The 19814-nt window shown below is 40.3% G+C and overlaps 1 protein-coding gene across 1 annotated transcript in view; it reads left to right on the top strand.

Moving 5' to 3' along the window:
• Nucleotides 1-19490: 19490 nt before the first annotated feature.
• The window catches only part of slc23a1 (solute carrier family 23 member 1), an 87388-nt gene continuing 87064 nt past the window's right edge, over nt 19491-19814 (top strand). Inside the window, exon 1 of the mRNA XM_060837504.1 lies at nt 19491-19778. Within this exon, the coding sequence (XP_060693487.1) occupies nt 19491-19778 (288 nt within the window). The remainder of the gene's footprint in view (nt 19779-19814) is intronic.

Raw genomic sequence — 19814 nt, 5'->3', positions numbered from 1 at the left:
ATAACATATTCCATCTGCCACATCATCCATCCTGTTTATATCTCTCTGCACCTATTGCATCCTGCTAACAAAATTACTTCCTCACCAACCTTTGTATTGTCAGTAACACTTGATAAATTACGCTTGGTCTCCCTCATCAATAATATTTATAGATGCTAAAATCTAGTGGTGCAAGTCCTAATCTATGTTGCTACACTTGTTACTGCCTGCCAGCTTGAAAATGGCCTTCTTATTGTGCTTCATATCCTTTAGCTAACCTTTAATCCTTGCTAATGCATTACCTCCAACCCCATGAGTCCTAATTTTGTGTAATGCTATTGCCACTTAATGCTTTCTTTAAAAGAAATTTTAATCACATTATTTGTTATTTTCCTTCTATTCATTCTTCCAAGTTACATTCTGAGAAAGTCTAATTGATTTGCTGAATACAGTTTCCTTTTGTTAGTTTTTGTGATCTATTTAATCCTATTATGGTTTTCTGGGTATCCTGTTATCATAGATAATAGATTACAGTGTTTATTCAATATCTAGCTCTATAACATTAGCAATGTATAATCCAGTTACGTTCAGCTCTTCCACAAAAATGATCTAGCGAGCAATGTCTTTTTCGTTACTTAAACATAACATCCATCTAAATCACATTAAGCAATACAACATGATCAGGGTTAATCATAACATTTAAGGTTGCATTAGTTCAAGAAAGCAGAAAATGAGTATGCAGATTTGGTTGTGCAAGGGCCATTGTAAAACTAAATACAGCTTGAACTAATCATTTTCTGTTCTGTCTCATTTAAATGTCAAAGCTTCCAAATGAATATAAAACCATGATTGCGCACCTTTTGATATTACCCTTCATTTTTATACCCACCAGATTGTTCTATTCATGTGTACCTTGTAACAGCACAAAATTTCTCATCACTTAAAACTTGCTGATCAATTACTTTACATTTCAGTGAGATTTATTTTGTACAATACTTTTAGGGGCAGGTAGTGCCAATATGGTAATATCAACACACTAGTAATCCTGAAGTCACAACTAATTTTTCTAAGGACATGGGTTCAAATCTGACCATGACAGCTAATGTCTTTACATGCTCAAATACTGTATTTTTAATTGTGTACTGAAAAGAATAAATATCTATTTGTTTTTAAAAGAAAACAAGGACAACTGCTGTATGTTTAAGAACAAGTGAGCTGACACTCAGTAGACATCACTTACACAGCTTGTTCAAACAGCACTTGAAATGTAGTTTGCAGCTGAACTAGAGCCAAAGGGTTTGATGTGATATGATTTTGATTTGATTTATTATTGTGACATGTACCTAGGTACAGTGAAAAGTTTCATTTTGTGTGCAGTACAGGCCAATCATGCCATACCATACCATGCATTTGGGTAATTGAACAGAGTGAAGAATACAATGTTATGACTGCAGAAAGAACTTGTGTAACACATGGAGCTTTAGTTGGTAAAACATAGTGGATTAATTTTTAGACTAGTGAACTATTACCAATGACAAAGGTCTTCTGAATGTGGCTGTAAACAACATACAAAGAATCCTCTGGACCATAGCCACCTTAGGAGCTCTCAGTCTCTTCCTTGCAATAAGCCATATTAAGCCTGAAGAAAACCAGTTCATCTGTCCTTTAGTTGCTATAATTTCTGACTTTCTAAAAATTAAGTAAGATCTTTTTATATGAACCAGTCCCCTGTGTAAGGGTTTTTCAAGTCAGTGGGAACATTGGGACAAGGACAACTGAGAAGCAATATTCTGACCCACACAAGAGCTATCACAATGGAGCCTGTGAACAATGACTATAGACCTGTATTCCCAGTGTTATCCCATTTATATGTTTTGCTTTCTGTGGTATGTAAAGAGTTTAAGGGGATTAGATTTTTAATTACAAGTTGTATCTTTTCAATCAATCTGTTCAGTGATGTCTTTGCACAGGTCTCAGAGGTAGAAGCACTACCATGCCAGCACAAGAACCCTAATTATGAGTTGTATGTGAAGGGTCATCATTGTTTAACTGTAGCTAGCCTAATTACTTGTAATAAATAGTAATTTTTTTTAAGTATAGAAATCTAGTCTGTTTTTTTTTCTGTTACCTGGGTACAGAAGATGAGTAAATTGAGAATTTTGCATATTTGTTTTTAAATTATCTTTAACTTTTGTGGTGACTCTGTGAATAACAAGGCATGACTTCCAGCATTTTATCCCAGTCAGTCATGACAGAAAGTAATTAATAAATATTGAATATACAGCTTGCCCCAGCCACAATGATTATGTGGCAAGTATAGTATGTTTTTAAGAGACATGCTCATAAGTATCACTACCATATAATATGAGCCAAGTGTATAATGATCTTACACTTCATCTTACTTTGGATCACTTGCAATGTGATAGTCTACTGGAAGCATGCTCCTCTGCAATCTAATAGCTTAATATTTGCCAGGCAATGTATTCCTCAGGCACAGAAATGTTTGTACATAGGAATTCAGCAGACATTATAACTACACTACCACAATATTTATGCCCAATTTCTTATGTTGCAAAAGATAACATAACATTGCTGCATCAATCAAAATACTGTTGGAGGCAGTGTCACCAGGGACCATAAAAGTACTATGGTTGTCATGGAAACACAATTCGTTCACTAAGTTCCTATTTTTAAGGAAGGCTATTTGCTCTCTTATCTGGTCTTGCCCACCTTTAATATTATTCTATATCTGCCTGTCTGAAATGACCTAGCATGCCACTCAATTATAGGGCATTTAGGGATAGCCAAGAAGTACCAGCCTTACCTATTACATCCAAATTCATGAAAATATTTTAAAAAATGCAATGACTGAACTAAGTAGGTTTTGACATGATTACAAAAGTCCAAAGGTATCAATCTCATGATTTGATTTTTAATTCAAACTCTACCAAGGATGTATATGTCTGCAGCTTTCTTCAGCAGCTGTGAAATGCTGGGTGAAGCACTTGCATTCAGCTGCAAACTAACTTTTAGATATTTATTCTTAAACATACTAATGCTCATTGTATTTTTCCTAAACAAAGCCACTTTGATTAACTTTGCATCTGGTTGCTTAATTGACATTATCCTTTTCTTAAAAGTTGGCATCTAAAAAGTTTGTCTGGTCCAGTAGAAGAAAATAATTTGGTAGGCCTAACCAGAAGTGAGGTAGTATTAGACGACGTTCACTGCATGTTGATCAAGTACTATTTAAATTGGTATGTAAGATGTTCTTACTTAGGCAAAGGGGGACCTAAATAACATGTCTAACCCTTTGGAAATCCAGAGCTGTTCTAAAGTCACTGCCTTTGAAATAAAGATTGTATGATCAGTGGCACGATAATGCAAATGTATTAACTGCCCATCAACTTTTTTTTGTATTTAAACTTATTTGAAGTTAAAGTCAAATTTGATGCTTTCTGCAGTGTAATCAGGTAGCAAATATATTGTATATTTGGAGTGTTTTAACCAATCATGCAGCAAGTCTAAACTTGGAACTGCTAAGTTAGAGGTGCAGACAAGGAAAGGTAGATTAGAAATTGAAGGATGAAAGACAGTAAGAAAGTGTTTTAAATTTTGAAACTCCAATAATTAAAGTCTTATGGAATGGGACTCCCTTTTGTCAATTTCCAGTGCTAGAGGGAAAATTCTTAGTAATTGAGATGAAAGATTATATTGGAGTGGCCAAATCTTAACTACAGTACTTTGGGTTAGTGTATATTTGTATAAAAAACAGTATGACATTTTATTTTGTTTAATGATGCAACTCTTTGGCATTCTGTCATCCATTTTCTGGAGATTCAAGGCAACCTAGGCAGGAACTCTTTTAAGGTATGCATTAAACTGTGGGTGTGGTATTGGCCTCAATATTGTTGTTAAAATCTGTTCCAATATTGACATTGCAATATTCCAGAATTACTACTGCACCTTAATTTTGGAGAGAGCTTTTTCCCCTAAGTACAATTGTTGCTGCATCTGTCCAATGAAGTGAATCAGACAAAAATAACCTATTTAAGGTTTGACAAATCAGTTCTTCAGTGCAGAATATAGCACTGGTGACATGGAAAAAACCATCATGTTGAGCTAGGAAGAAGTGGGAGTGCTAATGCACTTTCCTCGTCCTATTCTTTCCTTTCACTTTATAGCCTAGTTTATAATTTATTACTTCCTTTGTATGACATATGAAGAGAGAATATTCACTAGAGTTTTGAAGAGTGTGGGGCATCTCATAAAAACCTATGAAGGTTCAACAGACTTGATAGGGTAAAGACAGGAAGGATGTTTCTGATGACTGGGTCAGGGGTCAGAATTGAAGGATATAGGGTTGGCCATTTAGAACTGAGATTAGAAGAAATTTCTTCATTCAGAGTGGGAGTGGGGAGCCTGGAGAATTCTTTGCCACAGAATGCTGTTGAGGCCAAAACAGTGAATGTTTTCAAGATGGAGATAAATACAGTTCTTCAGGCTAAAGGGATCAAAGAGTATGGTTGAAAGCAGGAACAGGGTACTGAGTTGGATGATAAGCCATGATTGTATTGAAAGACACAACAGACTGGAAGAGTCAAATAGCCTACTACTGTATCTTTTTTTTCTATGCTATTCTCTCCCATCTTGTCTTTTTTTCTCAAGTTTATATTATTAAATGTCAATAATTGCTGAAGTGACTTGTAATCCTTGAGTAGTCTATATCTCTTCTTGGAATCTGGTAATTTATGTCCTTTTCAAGTAACACATTTATTCCACTCTTTCAAGCTTATTGTAGAATCTGTTTTTACCACCTTTTGACTTTAAATGGATCAATCCAGATCAAAATAATTGCCGTGCTGGTAGAAAACATTCTCATGTTTTGTTAAGTTATATGGTTACTGATCCATCCAACAGTGGAAACATATTTGTTGATAAGAAGTTATTCATTCTCAAAGGTTGTAACTCTTAAATGTCCCCTTTGTTCAGAGAAATGCAATAGTATATGATTTAGCTTGCTATAGTCAAGTGACCTGTACTTCTGCTGCTCTATAGATTATGGCATCCAATTATACGTTTGTGCATCATGTCAATCAAAAATTTGAAGCTGAGAGTGACTAAATTTTGCTGTAAAACCTTAAAATGGATTTTGCAGGAATAAAGCAAGGATTAATTAAGACCACATTATGCAACTTGGACTGATAACCCAGAAGGGGGAAATCAGTAAAATTAGAATGAGACATACTGGTTTGACTTTTCTTAATTTAACTTCAGAGTTGAGATCCAGTTTGACCAGTACATTCATTTTCAAGTATCACAAGTTAACTCTACATTGGGGAAATGATGAATGAGTGATAATGCTTTATTTTTTACAAAATATGTTCATGCATTGTGGATGTTGTTTGCTCAGCCAGCATTTATTGCCCATTCCTGACTGGGCAGAGGAAGACAATAAAATTCAATTGCATTGTATAACTTCAAATCCACAGCAATCAGGCAAAGAAGGCAGAATTCCTTCCTTAAAATGCGTCAGTGAACTAAATGGATTTATATGAAAATTGACTGGCTACGCAGTTGTCACTGCATTTAATTTTCAAATCCAAATGTTACTGAATCCAAATTTCACCACCTGCCATGGTGGGATTCAAGTCCATATCTTGGTATATTATCCTGAGAGACTGAATCACTAATCCAGTGTTTTCATCACCGGGCCACTATCTTAATTGTTAGCTTGATTAGGAATCAAGAGTTAGGTTAATGCTCTCGAGGTTTGAGTTCAAAACTTACAATGTTAGCTGGTAGAATTTATTTTCCATTCACTATTGAAAATGAAGTTATCAGTCAGTGATTTGATAATGAAATGGTCATCAATTTGTTATAAATGCCCATCTGGTTTACCAATGCCTAGTTTTTTTCTCTATAAACTAGTCTGCCACCCTCTGTCTAGCCTTCCTGTCTCCAGATACAAAGTAACATGGTTAACTCTTAACTGCCCTCTGAAATGACCTAGTAGTCAGACACTCAGCACCCAGGACAATTAGGATTGGTAACAAATGATGGCTTTGCTACTGCCATCTACAGACCACAAAAGAATAAATAATACATGGCATTAAGCTATTTGGTTGCTGAACAGATTAGATTAGATTACTTACAGTATGGAAACAGGCCCTTCAGCCCAACAAGTCCACACTGACCCGCCGAAGCGCAGCCCACCCATACCCCTACATTTATCCCTTACCTAACACTACGGGCAATTTAGCATGGACAATTCACCTGACCCGCACATCTTTGGATTGTGGGAGGAAACCGGAGCACCCGGAGAAAACCCACGCAGACGCGGGGAGAATGTGCAAACTCCACACAGTCAGTCGCCTGAGGCGGGAATTGAACCCAGGTCTCTGGCGCTGTGAGGCAGCAGTGCTAACCACTGTGCTACCGTGCCGCCCTCCTATAAGGTAACAAGATATTTTTCTTAGGACTTCGTCATCTTTTTGAATTGTACCTTGAAGTGAGTGGGAGTGAGATCAACACAGCATCTACCAAGAAAGTTACAGCTGTCTTTGAAGCTAGCCTGAAAGTCAAGGTGGACGTTTTGTGACTCTACAAATCTAAGGGGCCCTGTGTTTTGTTTGGAATGAAAAGAAGGATGAGGCCAATATATCACCGAGAGCTAGTAATGATTAGCAAGTGAAAGAAAACAGGCAATCATCAAAAAGCAGCAGAAGGAACAGCTTAATGAGAAAAAATGAAATAAAAAGATACAGTTGAAGATGCATTAAGTCATGTAAATAGGTCATGTTAAGAGAACAAAAGGATATTTCCTGGCTTTTATCAAGACAACAGCTGCAGCAAAGGTGCAGCAACCAACATATTTCAGCAATACGAAGATTTGTGAATGCTGTAGTCATGTTCATCTTGCCCAGTGTGTCATCAGTGCCAGCATGTACATGAGCATTAGATCTGGGAGAAGGAGCAGTTTTCGCTTAAATTTAAAAGCAAAGTCCAGCAACAACAGCTCAACATGTTGCGTATGTTGTCAACCCAGCAGAGACATTGGGCTGAATCTTCCAATGTTTTAATATTTTCAGATTTCATGAGGGGATTTTTTTTTCTGAGCCCGAGCAACATTTCTTTATCATGCAATTCCCTGCTGTTCACCTTATTGATTATGCATCAGACTCCACAATGCTGCTCTTGTACAATCTTGCAGTCAGAGTGGGAGGTGCTTGCCAGTTCCAGGACTTTCTGGTTTTCCCTCCCAAGGAGCCCCACTTCAATTGCACCTGCACACAATGAACACCAGGATCTGCTCTTAGTGTGTTGCTGCACAATTACCAAAGTATATAGCTAAAAGGGAAATTGGCACTCCTCTTCTTTGCTGACAGGAAAGCAAAACTTTTGTCTTTCCCCTGGACCAAACAAAAGAGCCCACAGCACCAGATGATGCCAACCTGGTCCAAAGTAGCATCCTAAGTCAGCAATGTATCAGTTGTCTGCAGGAACAGCAATATTGTGAGGAGGTGCATGAACCTTCTGTATTCAGCAAGGTTACCCTCTGTTATCTAATTTACTTATTCTGACTCTGCAACTGCACACACAAGTCATCCAGGTTTATCATCTTCGATAGTCATTATTGCATGGTATCTTTCCTCAATGGCTGTGCTCATTCTTAGTCAAAAAGTATAGCCATGGAAAAGCACGTCAGGTCAGACAGTAACCGAGGAGCAGGAGGGTCAAAGTTTTGGGTGTAAGTCCTTCATCAGGAATGTGGAGGGGGAAGGGGGCTGAGAGATAAATAGGGGGGTGAGTTTGGGGCTGTGGGAAGGTAGCTGGGAAGATGATAGGTGGATGTAGATGGAGAGCAGCAATGATAGGTCAGTGGGGAGGGTGGAGCAGATAGGTGTAGTGGAACCCTCCATCCACATAGCAGCAACATCGACTTCACCAGTTTCCAAATCACCCCTCCCCCCATCCCAGATCCAACCCTCCAACTTGGCACCACCCTCTTGACCTGTCCAACCTATCCATCTTCCTTCCCACTTATCCACTCCACCCTCCCCACCGATCTATCACATCACCCCCTCCACCTGCATCCACCTATCGCCTTCTGAGCTACCTTCACCCCTCAGCCCCACCCCCACCACTACCCTACTATTTATCTGTCAGCCCCTTTCTCTTGCATATTCCTGATGAAGGACTTATGTCCGAAATGTCAACTCTCCTGCTCCTCGGATGCCGTCTGACCTACTGTGCTTTTCCAGCACCATATCTTTCGACTCTGACTATCCAGTATCTGCAGTCTTCACTTTCTCTTGTACTCATTCTTATTCAGTCAGGATATCACCCCACTTTTCCTCCACTTGCATCCACACTAACAGCTGTGACAGCCATTTTTGTTCCACTCTATCCCTTCCTTTTGTCTTTCTCATTGCAGGATAAATCACCCCACAATGAGACAGAGGAGGCAAGGCTAGTGGTGTATGGCTAACATTCATCTCCATTCCCTATCCAGGGAGAAAACGCTCGAGCTTGTGGCAGAGGTCAATGACCACACATGTTGAAACTGAGATCTCAATGGTACACAACCCAATACCCAAAATCCGAACACAGCACCACGCTCTCATGGGCCAAGGTCATATTCCTGATGCTCTGTCTCCACATCATCTTCTTCAGGCACTGTTGTCTCCTTACTAGTTCTCTGTTGTTCACCACATCTCCTCGTTTCCTCCGTCAGAGCACCATATGCCAGGATTATGTGGCATATTCAGGACTGCAAAGGCTTGATTTAGAGTAAAACATTAGTCTTACACATTCATTGGACATGTCCCCCCTCTCCTTTCTAGCTGTCTATTCAGTGCTGGAAGCTGTGATAGCAGCCTGGCTTTATGTTTTGCTTAAAGACAAAGCAGGACTAAACCACAGTGAGCCTGTAAGTTCTGAAAGAAGTGGCAATGCATGAAAAGCAAGGCAATATGATGTGACCATTCAAGTAAGCACTACTAAAGCTAGCTCAGATCCTGGAGATATGTTCTGTGCAGATGCACAATAGGTAGCTGTGCCTGTGTGTTAGGAAACTTTGAAATAGCAAAGTGATGAGGTGTCAGTGTGCTCTAAAAAGCTGTTGAACGAATTGGAAAGTTAATCCAATGTGGTGAGGCTAGATTTTCCTAATTCTGACTCTTGTAATCATAAAATCTATTCAGTGCAAAAAGATGCCATTTGGCCCATTGAATCTGCACCAATTGACTGAAGAGTATCCCACCCAGACCCAGCACCCCCACCCTATTTCCGTAATCCTTTATTTACTATGGTTACTCCACCTAACCTGCATATCTTTGGAGTGTGGGAGGAAAATGGTGCACAAAAGCAGAAACCCTTACAGACATGGGGAAGAACATGCGAACTCCACAGAATCACCCAAGGCACAGAAACTCAGGTCCCTGACCCTGAACGGCAGCAGTGCTAACCACTGAACCACCATGGTGCCCCTTGTGGTTGGAGGGTGCAGGTCCTTCCCTATGCCTGCTCCGAAGATGTTGAGGAATGATGGCCAAGATGAACATTCAGAAAAGATGCTAGCACACTGTAGTCATCAGGTAACCACTTCAAGTCAAGAAGTAGTATTATCTAATTTCTTACTGGTAACTAGGAGAAGAACAACTTGCAGAAAGTGAGGTGAAATCAGATGCAATTATATGGAGTCCTCTTTGCTTACTAACCAGATTCACATTTACATTTTGAAAGTTTAATGGGAAAATGTACTGAACACCCAATCTTTTTCAACCTTTTTTTTCATTTGTCATACCATTTACAGCATCTGAATGTGTGTGTAAAATATTCTGTCCAATGAATCTGAAAGATTAGCAATACTATGGGAATAATACTTGCCAGGAAAGGGACATCACCCCTGAACTAAGTCAACAAGCTGATAGTGATTTGCCTCGACTTCATTTTAAAAGATCTGTGCACTTCAAAGGTAATGAATGAAATGCATAGACTGAGACTCAAAATGGGACAAGCTAGAATTATCTCTGTTTTGATCATGACTTACTGATCTTTGATTCCCAGAGTTATCACAAAAGTTAATGATTTTATCAAGGCCTCATAATTCCTCCATACACTTGTCTTTCGATCAAAGTTGACAGAAAGCATGAACCTTGTTCTGCACTTAAGAATTACTATTTATTATCTGTAGTTAGAATCTGTTTACTGGTAAACAATTGTTTTAAATTGCTTCATGGGATGTAGGCATTACAAGCTAGCTATCTATACTGCCCAGAAGGCAGTTCAGAGTCAATCACATTTACTATGTATCTGGAGTCACATGTATAGGCCAGACCAATTGTCTTTTTCTATAGGATATTACTGAACTGGGACAATCGCTGATAGTTTCATGGTCGTGATTAGACTCTTTCATTCATGAGTTTCAATAAATTCAAATTCCACCAAGCATTGGCCGATTTAAAATGTAGTATCTTGGAATATCAGCTGGCGCTATGGATTATTGGTCTAGCAATAATACCACTGTGCCATTGCCTCTCCATTAAAAGGCATTGCTCTGCTAATTAAAACTCTAATCCCTATAGAAAACTCTGCAGACTCATGCAAACACTAAATGAACATAGGTATGATGGGCAGAGGAAAAGGCAGGGAATGGTCCCTGTCCACATGGTTTACTGAGGTGATCCACTTTGCTTGTCAGGACCTGCTGCTCCTCAAACATCCTGTTCCAAGATCCTTCACTTGCTTGCCGGAGAATGGTTCAGAATGTACAAAATCTCTGGACTTTTACTTCATAGCAATGACTTGCAGCAACTGGCAATAAATAAACTGGCTATCTTCAAGCAAGAGGATTTTTTTTAACTGCAGAGAAATGGACAGTATTTTTCCTTTTGGGAGTTTGATGATTTCTGTCTTAACATCTCAACCTCTGAAGACTTTAATATCTTTTTCAGTTTAGAATTTAATTGATCTCATAATTTTAAAACTTAAGTGTAAGGATCACATATTTTCTTAACATTTATACTACTTTGTTCTATCATTTAGATAACAGGGATTAAGTGAAGGGGATTAAGATTAGACACAGAAAATGGGTCTAAAGCATTGTGGTGTATGGGCCAGTTACATGAACGTCAACTTAATGCTGCTGACTCTGCATAATTTCAGTCGGTGCTCCTGCATTGTTGTTTGGCTCCGCATAACAGCAGTAGCCTGGATTTTGAGAGTAGATAAACCCCTCATATTTTTGTTTTTGGTTCAGAAAGGGACTTTTATTGTGGTTGTTTCTGGGAGTTTTTGCATTTGAACCTGAAGAATGACCATGGGATAAAGCTATCCACAAAGTCTTCAGGTGGTTCAGTGGAAAGATTGGTTGAGGGCAGCACGATGGCACAATGGTTAGCACTGCTGTCTCACAGCGCCTGAGACCCGGGTTCAATTCCCGACTCAGGCGACTGACTGTGTGGAGTTTGCACGTTCTCCCCGTGTCTGCGTGGGTTTCCTCCGGGTGCTCCGGTTTCCTCCCACAGTCCAAAGATATGCGGGTCAGGTGAATTGGCCATGCTAAATTGCCCGTAGTGTTAGGTAAGGGGTAAATGTAGGGGAATGGGTCTGGGTGGGTTGCGCTTCGGCGGGTCGGTGTGGACTTGTTGGGCCGAAGGGCCTGTTTCCACACTGTAAGTAATCTAATCTTAAGGAAAAAAAGAAAAAACAAAATAGCAGCTGAGAGCATGATCAGTAATCTCAAACAAAAGATTCCTGGGCACCTGATCAGGAGGCAGTTTTAAAACATGGCAATGGAGGCAAATTCCAAGTACATTGATATAGTGTGAGAAGTTTTTCATGATCTTTCATAAAAAAAAATAAAATCAGTGATTTGTATCTGTTTTTAAATGCATTATTCAGCCAACTGCTTTATTTTCTATACACCCATCATCATCTAATAAATAATTTATCTTTAAGAGATCATACCTGATTCATATATTTCATTTGTCCTCTCATAGTGTTTTTGAGAGCTTCGTACCACGTCTTGCATGTTTCATGGGTTTCCACCCATTCAACCATAATTATCACACTACTTTTAGCAGTTGAAGGTAGCATAAAAAAAACTAACAGGAAATAGTGAAGGGGAAGGAACCTTGTGGCAATTCTTGGAATATTCATGGTAACCAGTGGCATCCAAAGATATGGAAGCTGTGTATTTGTTATTCTCTTGAATTGCAAGCAGCTGATGGTGCGCACACTCATACTGGATTTTCTACCCTCCCTTTCACAATGTATCTTGGTCTATCTTCCATTTCAGATGCACAAGCACCCCAACTTGACTTAGCTGTGGGCCAAAAGCAAAAAGTAGTAAATGTGAAAACACAGCAGTTATTTATTTATTTGTTTTTTCCTTTTTTTTCCTTTCATGGAATCAGGCATTCCCCCCCCCCCCCGAAAAAAGCAGAAAACAACAGCAGCAGGAACACACTGACTTTAGCGCCAGCCAGCACAGAGTCAGTGCTCTAAATTGAGGAGACTCTAAATCTCCTGGTTATACCTTCTTTTTTTTCTTATTTTCTCTTTTTTCTTTTTTTCTTCTTGTTTTACCCCACACTACTGCCTAAATGTAGTAGTGCTTATATTTTCCCCAGCACCTATGTTGTGTATGTGCAGGTGTGAGACATAGTGAAAAACAACTGTTGGTTTTAAAGAATAAAATTGTTAATTTTTACTTTAAATAGTGGTATTTGGGGATAGTTCTTTGCCACTAGAAATTTAACAGACTATGGTGCGAGGTGAATGTTTCTGTGTGGTTGGTTTAAATTAGCAGAGGGGTTTACCCCATTTTGTAACAGTTTAGCTGCTCTCATCCATGATTTGAACAGGGTTAGAAAGATCCAGTCTGAGCTTTGGACAGGTTTGAATAGATTTGGGGTACAAATCTTTATTCAATTTCCACTACCAGGAAAAAAGGAAACACAGGGTGGCCAATGACAAGCAGTTTCCTTCTCAGAGGGTATTGCTGCATGGTCAACCAGTGAAGGGGAGGGCAGGGATAATCAAAATAGAGTCGGAGGGGGAAATAGTTCACTCCACTCCCTGAAAATCTCGAGGGTGTTAGTGGACACCACATGCGCCTTCTCTCAGGACACCAAAATACTGCATTTATTTGATTTCTCAATCCCAATTATTAGCTCTGATACAGATGATGCTCTTAAATTAGACAATATGGTAGAAGTGGGCTCTGCATATGCTTACATGCTAGTAGGCACAAGTGTTCAGCTGTTTGGAAGGGTTGGTGATGCTGCAGTGGGGAAGATAGCCAGGATGTGTAGCTAGATGTCAGTGTGGGATACAGATCCTTTTGCATGAAGGCTCAGTTAGGTGGATGGCTGGTTTGAAATGCAAACTGATACCAAAAACAAGTGTTCAATACCTGCATAGGCTAAAGTTACCACACTGGACTTTCCTTCTCAACCTCTTGCTTTTTCTATGGCTCAGTGATCTTCAGGCTAAGCTACAACCAATTGTCTTTCTCTGACGAGATAGCAGCTCCATGGGCATGATATAGAAGAAAATCATGTTAATCCTGATGGACTGCCTAAGAAAATTAGAATGACTTAGGCTAAGACACAAAGAAATTACATAAATATCAAAATGCTTGGTGTACTGAAGTCTGTAAGAAACCTGACATCAACGCCAAGGAATATTACAGCTGAGCACGATAAACTTGGTGAGAACTTGCAGCCTATTCATTCCAACATGGATAGTATACCTACATCAATTGGCGTAGCTGTGGAACTGGCTATGATGCATTGTCTGACCATTATCTTAGCTTCTATTGCAGGGACCATCCACCCAATATCTCCATTCTACCATTCTACAATGGAAACTCATGCAAGTTTACCTTGCTCACATGAAAGCTCAAACCTTCCATTGCTGAGATAAGCGTGGTATAATGGTTATGAGCTGTAGGTGTGTACTGTACCTTTAAGGGAGAGAGGAAGCTGGTCAGCCCTGACTGAAAGCACAGAGTGTGCTGATCATTTGTGTCAACCAAATTTTCTCTGTTGGTCTTAAAGAATAAAATTGTTAATTTTTACTTTAAATAGTGGTATTTGGGGATAGTTCTTTGCCACTAGAAATTTAACAGACTATGGTGCGAGGTGAATGTTTCTGTGTGGTTGGTTTAAATTAGCAGAGGGGTTTACCCCATTTTGTAACAGTTTAGCTGCTCTCATCCATGATTTGAACAGGGTTAGAAAGATCCAGTCTGAGCTTTGGACAGGTTTGAATAGATTTGGGGTACGATAAAAGCCCAATAGATTTAAACACTTTCCGTGTCCTAGATCTTTAAATAAACAGTTTGTTTATTTTTGGTTACTTGTGGTTGGTTAAATTAAAAGTGAGAAAAATGGCTCTTAAATTTGCTAAAGAGGTTTTGGGGTTTGAAGACGATTCCCAAATTTGTCAAAAAAGTTTAGAAAGAAAAACAATGATCATACTGTTAGAATTAGCAAGAAGTTAGAATCGAGTTGAACCAAGGACAAAAGTAAAGCTGAAATTGTAAGAGAATTACACAAACACAGTCAGAGAAAAAGACAGGTGCAGTAGAGTTTGAGAAACTTAAATTACAATTGAGGAAAATGGAGTTAGAAAATAAACAAAAGGAGAGAGAAAGAGAAGGAGAGGAAGAGAGAGAGAGAGAGGAAAAAGAGAGAAGGTTCTTAGCTGAGCAAAGAGAGAGAGAGAGAAGAAAGGGAGAGAGAAAGGAGAGAGAGAGAGGAAAAAAACAGAGAGAAGGTTCTTAGTTGAGCAAAAAGAGAGAGACTTTGAACTTGAGAAGTTGTGACTTAGCAAAGTCAAGTTAACAGGATGGAAATTAAAAGAGAAGGTAGTAATATAGACAAATATGTCAAAACTCTGCAACATTTTGATGAGAAAGATGTTGAAGCCTTCTTTATTTCATTTGAAAAATTGGCTGGGCAGATGGGGTGGTCTGAGGATTTATGGGTAATGTTAGTTCAGACTAAACTGGTCGGCAGAGCTAGTGAGATATTTGCTGAACTGTCAGATGAGGGGTTAAGAGATTCTGAAGATTTCAAACATACTTATGAATTGGTACCACAAGCTTATAGACAGCGATTCAGAAATGTAAAAAAGGAACCAGTTCAGACTTACGTTGAGTTCAAAAGAATTAAACATAGTCATTTTGATAGATGGGGTGGGCCTTAAAGATAAATAAGGCCTATGAAGCTCTAAGAGAGATTATTCTGCTGGACGAGTTTAAGAACTCACTTCCAGAGATGGTAAGAATTCACATGGATGAATAGAAAGATCAGGAAGTGAGAAAGGCATCAGAATTAATAGATGAGACACATTGATGCATAAGATAAGCTTCCGGCCAGAATTTCGTCCTGTGAGAGATAGAAGTTGGGAGAAGGGGGGATCCTACAGTATGAAACAAAGAGTAGAGAACACTAGTAAATATTTTACACAGGTTAAGATTAGATTTTCTACAGTGTGGAAACAGGCCCTTTGGCCCAACAAGTCCACACTGCTCCTCCAAAGAGAAACTATATTTACACATGACTAACACACCTAACACTGGGCAATTTAGCATGGCCAATTCACCTGACCTGCACATCTTTGGATTGTGGGAGGAAACCAGAGCAAACAGAGGAAACCCAGACAGACACAGGGAGAATGTGCAAACTCCACGCAGATAGGCGGGAATTGAATCTAGGACCCTGGTGCTGTGAGGCAGCAGTGCTAATCACTGAGCCACTGTGCCACCCCCTAGATTAGATTTCCTCCAGTATGGAAACAGGCCCTTTGGCCCAACTAGTTCACACCAACCGTCCGAAGAGTAACCCACCCAGACCCATTCCCCATATTTACCCCTGACAAATGCACCTAACACTATGGGCAATTTCACATGACAAATTCACCTAACCTGCACATCTTTGGACTGGGAGAGGAAACCGGAGCACCTGGAGGAAACCCATGTGGACACAGAGAGAATGTGCAACTCCACACAGGCAGTCACCCGAGGTGGGAATCAAATTCGGGATCCTGGCAATGTGAGGCACCAGTGCTAACCACCGAGCCACCGTGCCACCTCAAGAAGAAGCCCAACAGGGTGGAAAGGAGGTGAAAGGCCTTAGGTGTTTCCACTGTGGTAAAGTGGGACACGTAAAGTCACAATGCTGGTTGTTAAAGAAAGGCACTGTGGGAAAAGATGTGGTAAAAGAAGTTAAGCCATTGGCTTTTGTAAAAGTAGTAAAGGAAACACACAAAGGACCGATGAGCTGCAGGAGAGTGCACGGCCTAAAGCAAGGAATAAGGGGTTTGTGCCTGATCTCTGTAAAAAAATTGCCTCTGATAAAGTTTACTCAGAAAAAAAAAGGGGGAGAAGGGCAAGAAGTTATAATTTTGAGAGATACAGGATTTAACCAGTCCATAATACTAAGGGATGAACGAATATGTACTCTTTCTGATCTGTTACCCAAGAGTGTGGTAATTTGTGGGATAGATGGACAGAAATTCAGCATTTCCCTATGTAAGGTCAGGTTGGAGTGCCAATACTAGACTAGGGAAGTAACAGTGGGAGTGATTGACAGAGCATCAGTTCCAGGAATCAGTTTGTGCTTGGGAATGATTTTGCATTGTCCAAAGTGGGAGTGGCACCCCACGTTGTGGAGAAGCCAAAATTAGATCAAGAGACTGAAGAGTTAAAAGTAAAATATCCTGGTATTTTCCCAGACTGTGTAGTAACAAGATCTCACTATCATAAGTCACAGCATGAAGCAAAGACTAAAGAGAAAGATGAAGGAGTTGAAGTTCAGTTCGCGGATACCCTGTTTGATGTAATGGTGCAGGAAAAACCTGAACAGGCAGAGGGTCAGACAAAGTGTTTTGCACTGAAAAGCTAAGGGACTTGCAACAGAAAGACAAGATGATAAAAGATATATATGTGGATGTGTACTCCACAAAGGAGGCAGAGAATATTCCTGAGGGTGATTATCTGAAAGATAGAATTCTAAGATGGAAATGGAGACCACAGCAGGTTAGTGCAGAGGAGAAATGGGCTGAAGTGTACCAGATTGTGTTGCCGGTAGCATACAGACAGGAAGTGTTACAGGTAGCATATGAACTACCTGGAAGAGGTCACCTAGGAGTATGAAAGATTCAGGCTAAGGTACAAAAATATTTTTATTGGCCTGGAATGCACAAGGATGTGATTAAATTTTGCCATATGGGTCGTACATTTCAAATGGGAGATAATCCATAGGTGGTCATAAAACTAGCACCTTTATTGCCAATTCCTGCATTTGAAGAACTTTTCACACAAGTTATAAGTGATTGTGTAGCCCCCCTCCAGAGAACTGGCTGGATGATATCCTCATTGAGCATGGCCTCTACCTCCTTCAGGAATTGTCTGGCTTTGAAAGGATTAAGCTGATAGGACTCTTATTTTATTGAAACAGCAATCCCCACGTCTAGATTTGATTCCTCACTCTGTGGGACAGTAACTAACTATTCTCTGCCTCCAGTTCTTTCGCTGGAGAAATAGGTGTTAGTTACTGCCCCACAGAGTGAGGAATCAAATCTAGATAGTGCGGATTTTGATGTGCCTCAAAATATGTTAAAAAATGAAGAAGTCCTTGAGGAGTGGGATAAGTTAGTAAGCTAGGAGAAAGTGAGGACTGCAGATGCTGGAGATCAGAGCTGAAAATATGTTGCTGGAAAAGTGCAGCAGGTCAGGCAGCATCCAAGGAGCAGGAAAATCGACATTTCGACATTCTTCAGGAATGGAGAAGGGCTCCTGAAGAAGGGCTCATGCCCAAAACATTGATTCTCCTGCTCCTTGGATGCTGCCTGACCTGCTGCACTTTTCCAGCAACACATTTTCAGCTAAGTTAGTAAGCTGTCTGTCTCAGGAGCAAATAACACAATTGAAAGGTTTGTTACTGCAGTACGAGGACATATGTAGGAATCAGATGGGTAGGACTAATGCTACTGTACATGAAATCGACGTGGGAATTGCTGTTCCAATAAAATAACAGCCCTATCGGCTTAATCCTTTCAAAGTCAGACAGGTCCAGAAGGAGGTGGAGGCCATGCTCAATGAGGATATTATCCAGCCAAGCCAGAATGAATGGAGGTTACTGATCATCTTAGTTCCCAAACCTGATGGCATTCAATGATTTTGCGTGGATAATCTAACACAGATGACCCCTTGATTATTCGAATAAGATGGGCAAGCACTATTTCGTTGGAATGATTGATTATTCAGTTAATTGATTTACTCTGTGGCTTGGAGTTTTCTGTGAAGTCTGCTCCCCATTCAGGAGACTAGGAAACAGCACACTGCGTGCAAGACCCCATGCCCCTCGCCAGTCCCTACACTTGTCTGCTCCCACCTTGCACCCCCTCCCCCTCGTCCGTCCCCAAACCTGCCTGCTCCCACCCCGTCCCCTGACAGACCCACAACCTTATCCAGTCCCACCCTGTCCCTTTGCCCGACCCCAACCCCGTCCAACACTGCCTTCACATCCACCCCCACCCGCCCCCAATCCCGCAGCCCCAACCTCGCTCCCCCAACCCCGCACTCTCACTCACTGTCTGACCCCCGTCTGCGCCTCCGACCCCTCCCCCCCATCCAACTTCCCCCCCCCACAACCAGGTCAGTCAGAATGTACACCAACAGTAGGACTGCTGCTGGCTTTGTGGGGTAAGTCTCCAAATAGCACATAACTTTTTGACAGGTTCCACCCCTGCCCTGTACAGGACAATGTTGGAGAGATTACCTGGGGAAGGGGCGTTTAGAGTACAACCCCTATGTAGAGGTCCAGGGAAGGTGTGGGAGGAGAGACAGAGGGCAGGAGATGAGTCATTTGGAGATGGTGCCTGGACTGTCCAGGACTGTTCTCGGAAGAATTTCAGTGAGCTGAAATTGTTTTCAATCATTGTAACTGTAAACAAAAGACACAATCAGGTTTGAAACAGCTCTTTAACGTAATGTTCTTGAGATCCCCTTTGGATAATCTGATATTCGGATAATTGATATTCGAATATTCGAGGTTCTTCTGTACTAAGATTGGAGGACTGTATTGAGAAAGTTGGTCAAGCCAGTTACATCACCAAGTTGGACTTCCTGCATGGTTACTAGCCAGTACCATTATCAAAGATGGCGAAAGAAATTTCTGTACTTGTGGGCTATATCAATTCAAAGTGATGGCCTTTGGAATGAAGAACACCCTCACCACATTCAAAAGACTCTTGAACAGCGTTGTGGCTGGGTTAACAAATTATGCAGTCTATTTGAACGATGTAGTGATCTTTAGTAAGTCCTGGAAATATCACATAGTATATTTGGCAAAGCTCTTTGAATAACTATGAGAAGCAAAACTGATAATAAACTGAATGAGTGAAAGCAGAGGTAACGCTGTAGGACATAACATTGGTCATGGAAGATTGACCCCACGGAATACAAAGATGAAGGCCATTGAGAAATTTCCATGACCAGCCTCGAAGAAAGAAGTGCTTTGATTCTTGGGACTAAGCAGAATCCATTGGAAGTTTATTCCAACCTTCAGCAGTGTAGGGACACTATTAACCTATTTGCTGAAGAAGAGCACAAAGTTTCGGTGGACAGAACAATGCCTGAGGCATTCGACCATTTAAAAACAATATCAATCACCACACCAGTTTTAGCTACACCAAACTTTTCAAAACCCATTGATGCTAGTGACTTCAGAGTTGGAGCTGTACTACTACAGGAAAATGAAGATGGGATTGAACTGCCAGTTGGTTACTTTTTGAAGAAATTCAACATCCACTAG

This window comes from Hemiscyllium ocellatum, chromosome 16 (genome assembly GCF_020745735.1).
Source record: "Hemiscyllium ocellatum isolate sHemOce1 chromosome 16, sHemOce1.pat.X.cur, whole genome shotgun sequence".
In the NCBI taxonomy this organism is placed as follows: domain Eukaryota; kingdom Metazoa; phylum Chordata; class Chondrichthyes; order Orectolobiformes; family Hemiscylliidae; genus Hemiscyllium; species Hemiscyllium ocellatum.
The sequence above is the reverse complement of the archived record's forward strand: the minus strand, read 5'-3'. Positions and strand labels throughout refer to the sequence as shown.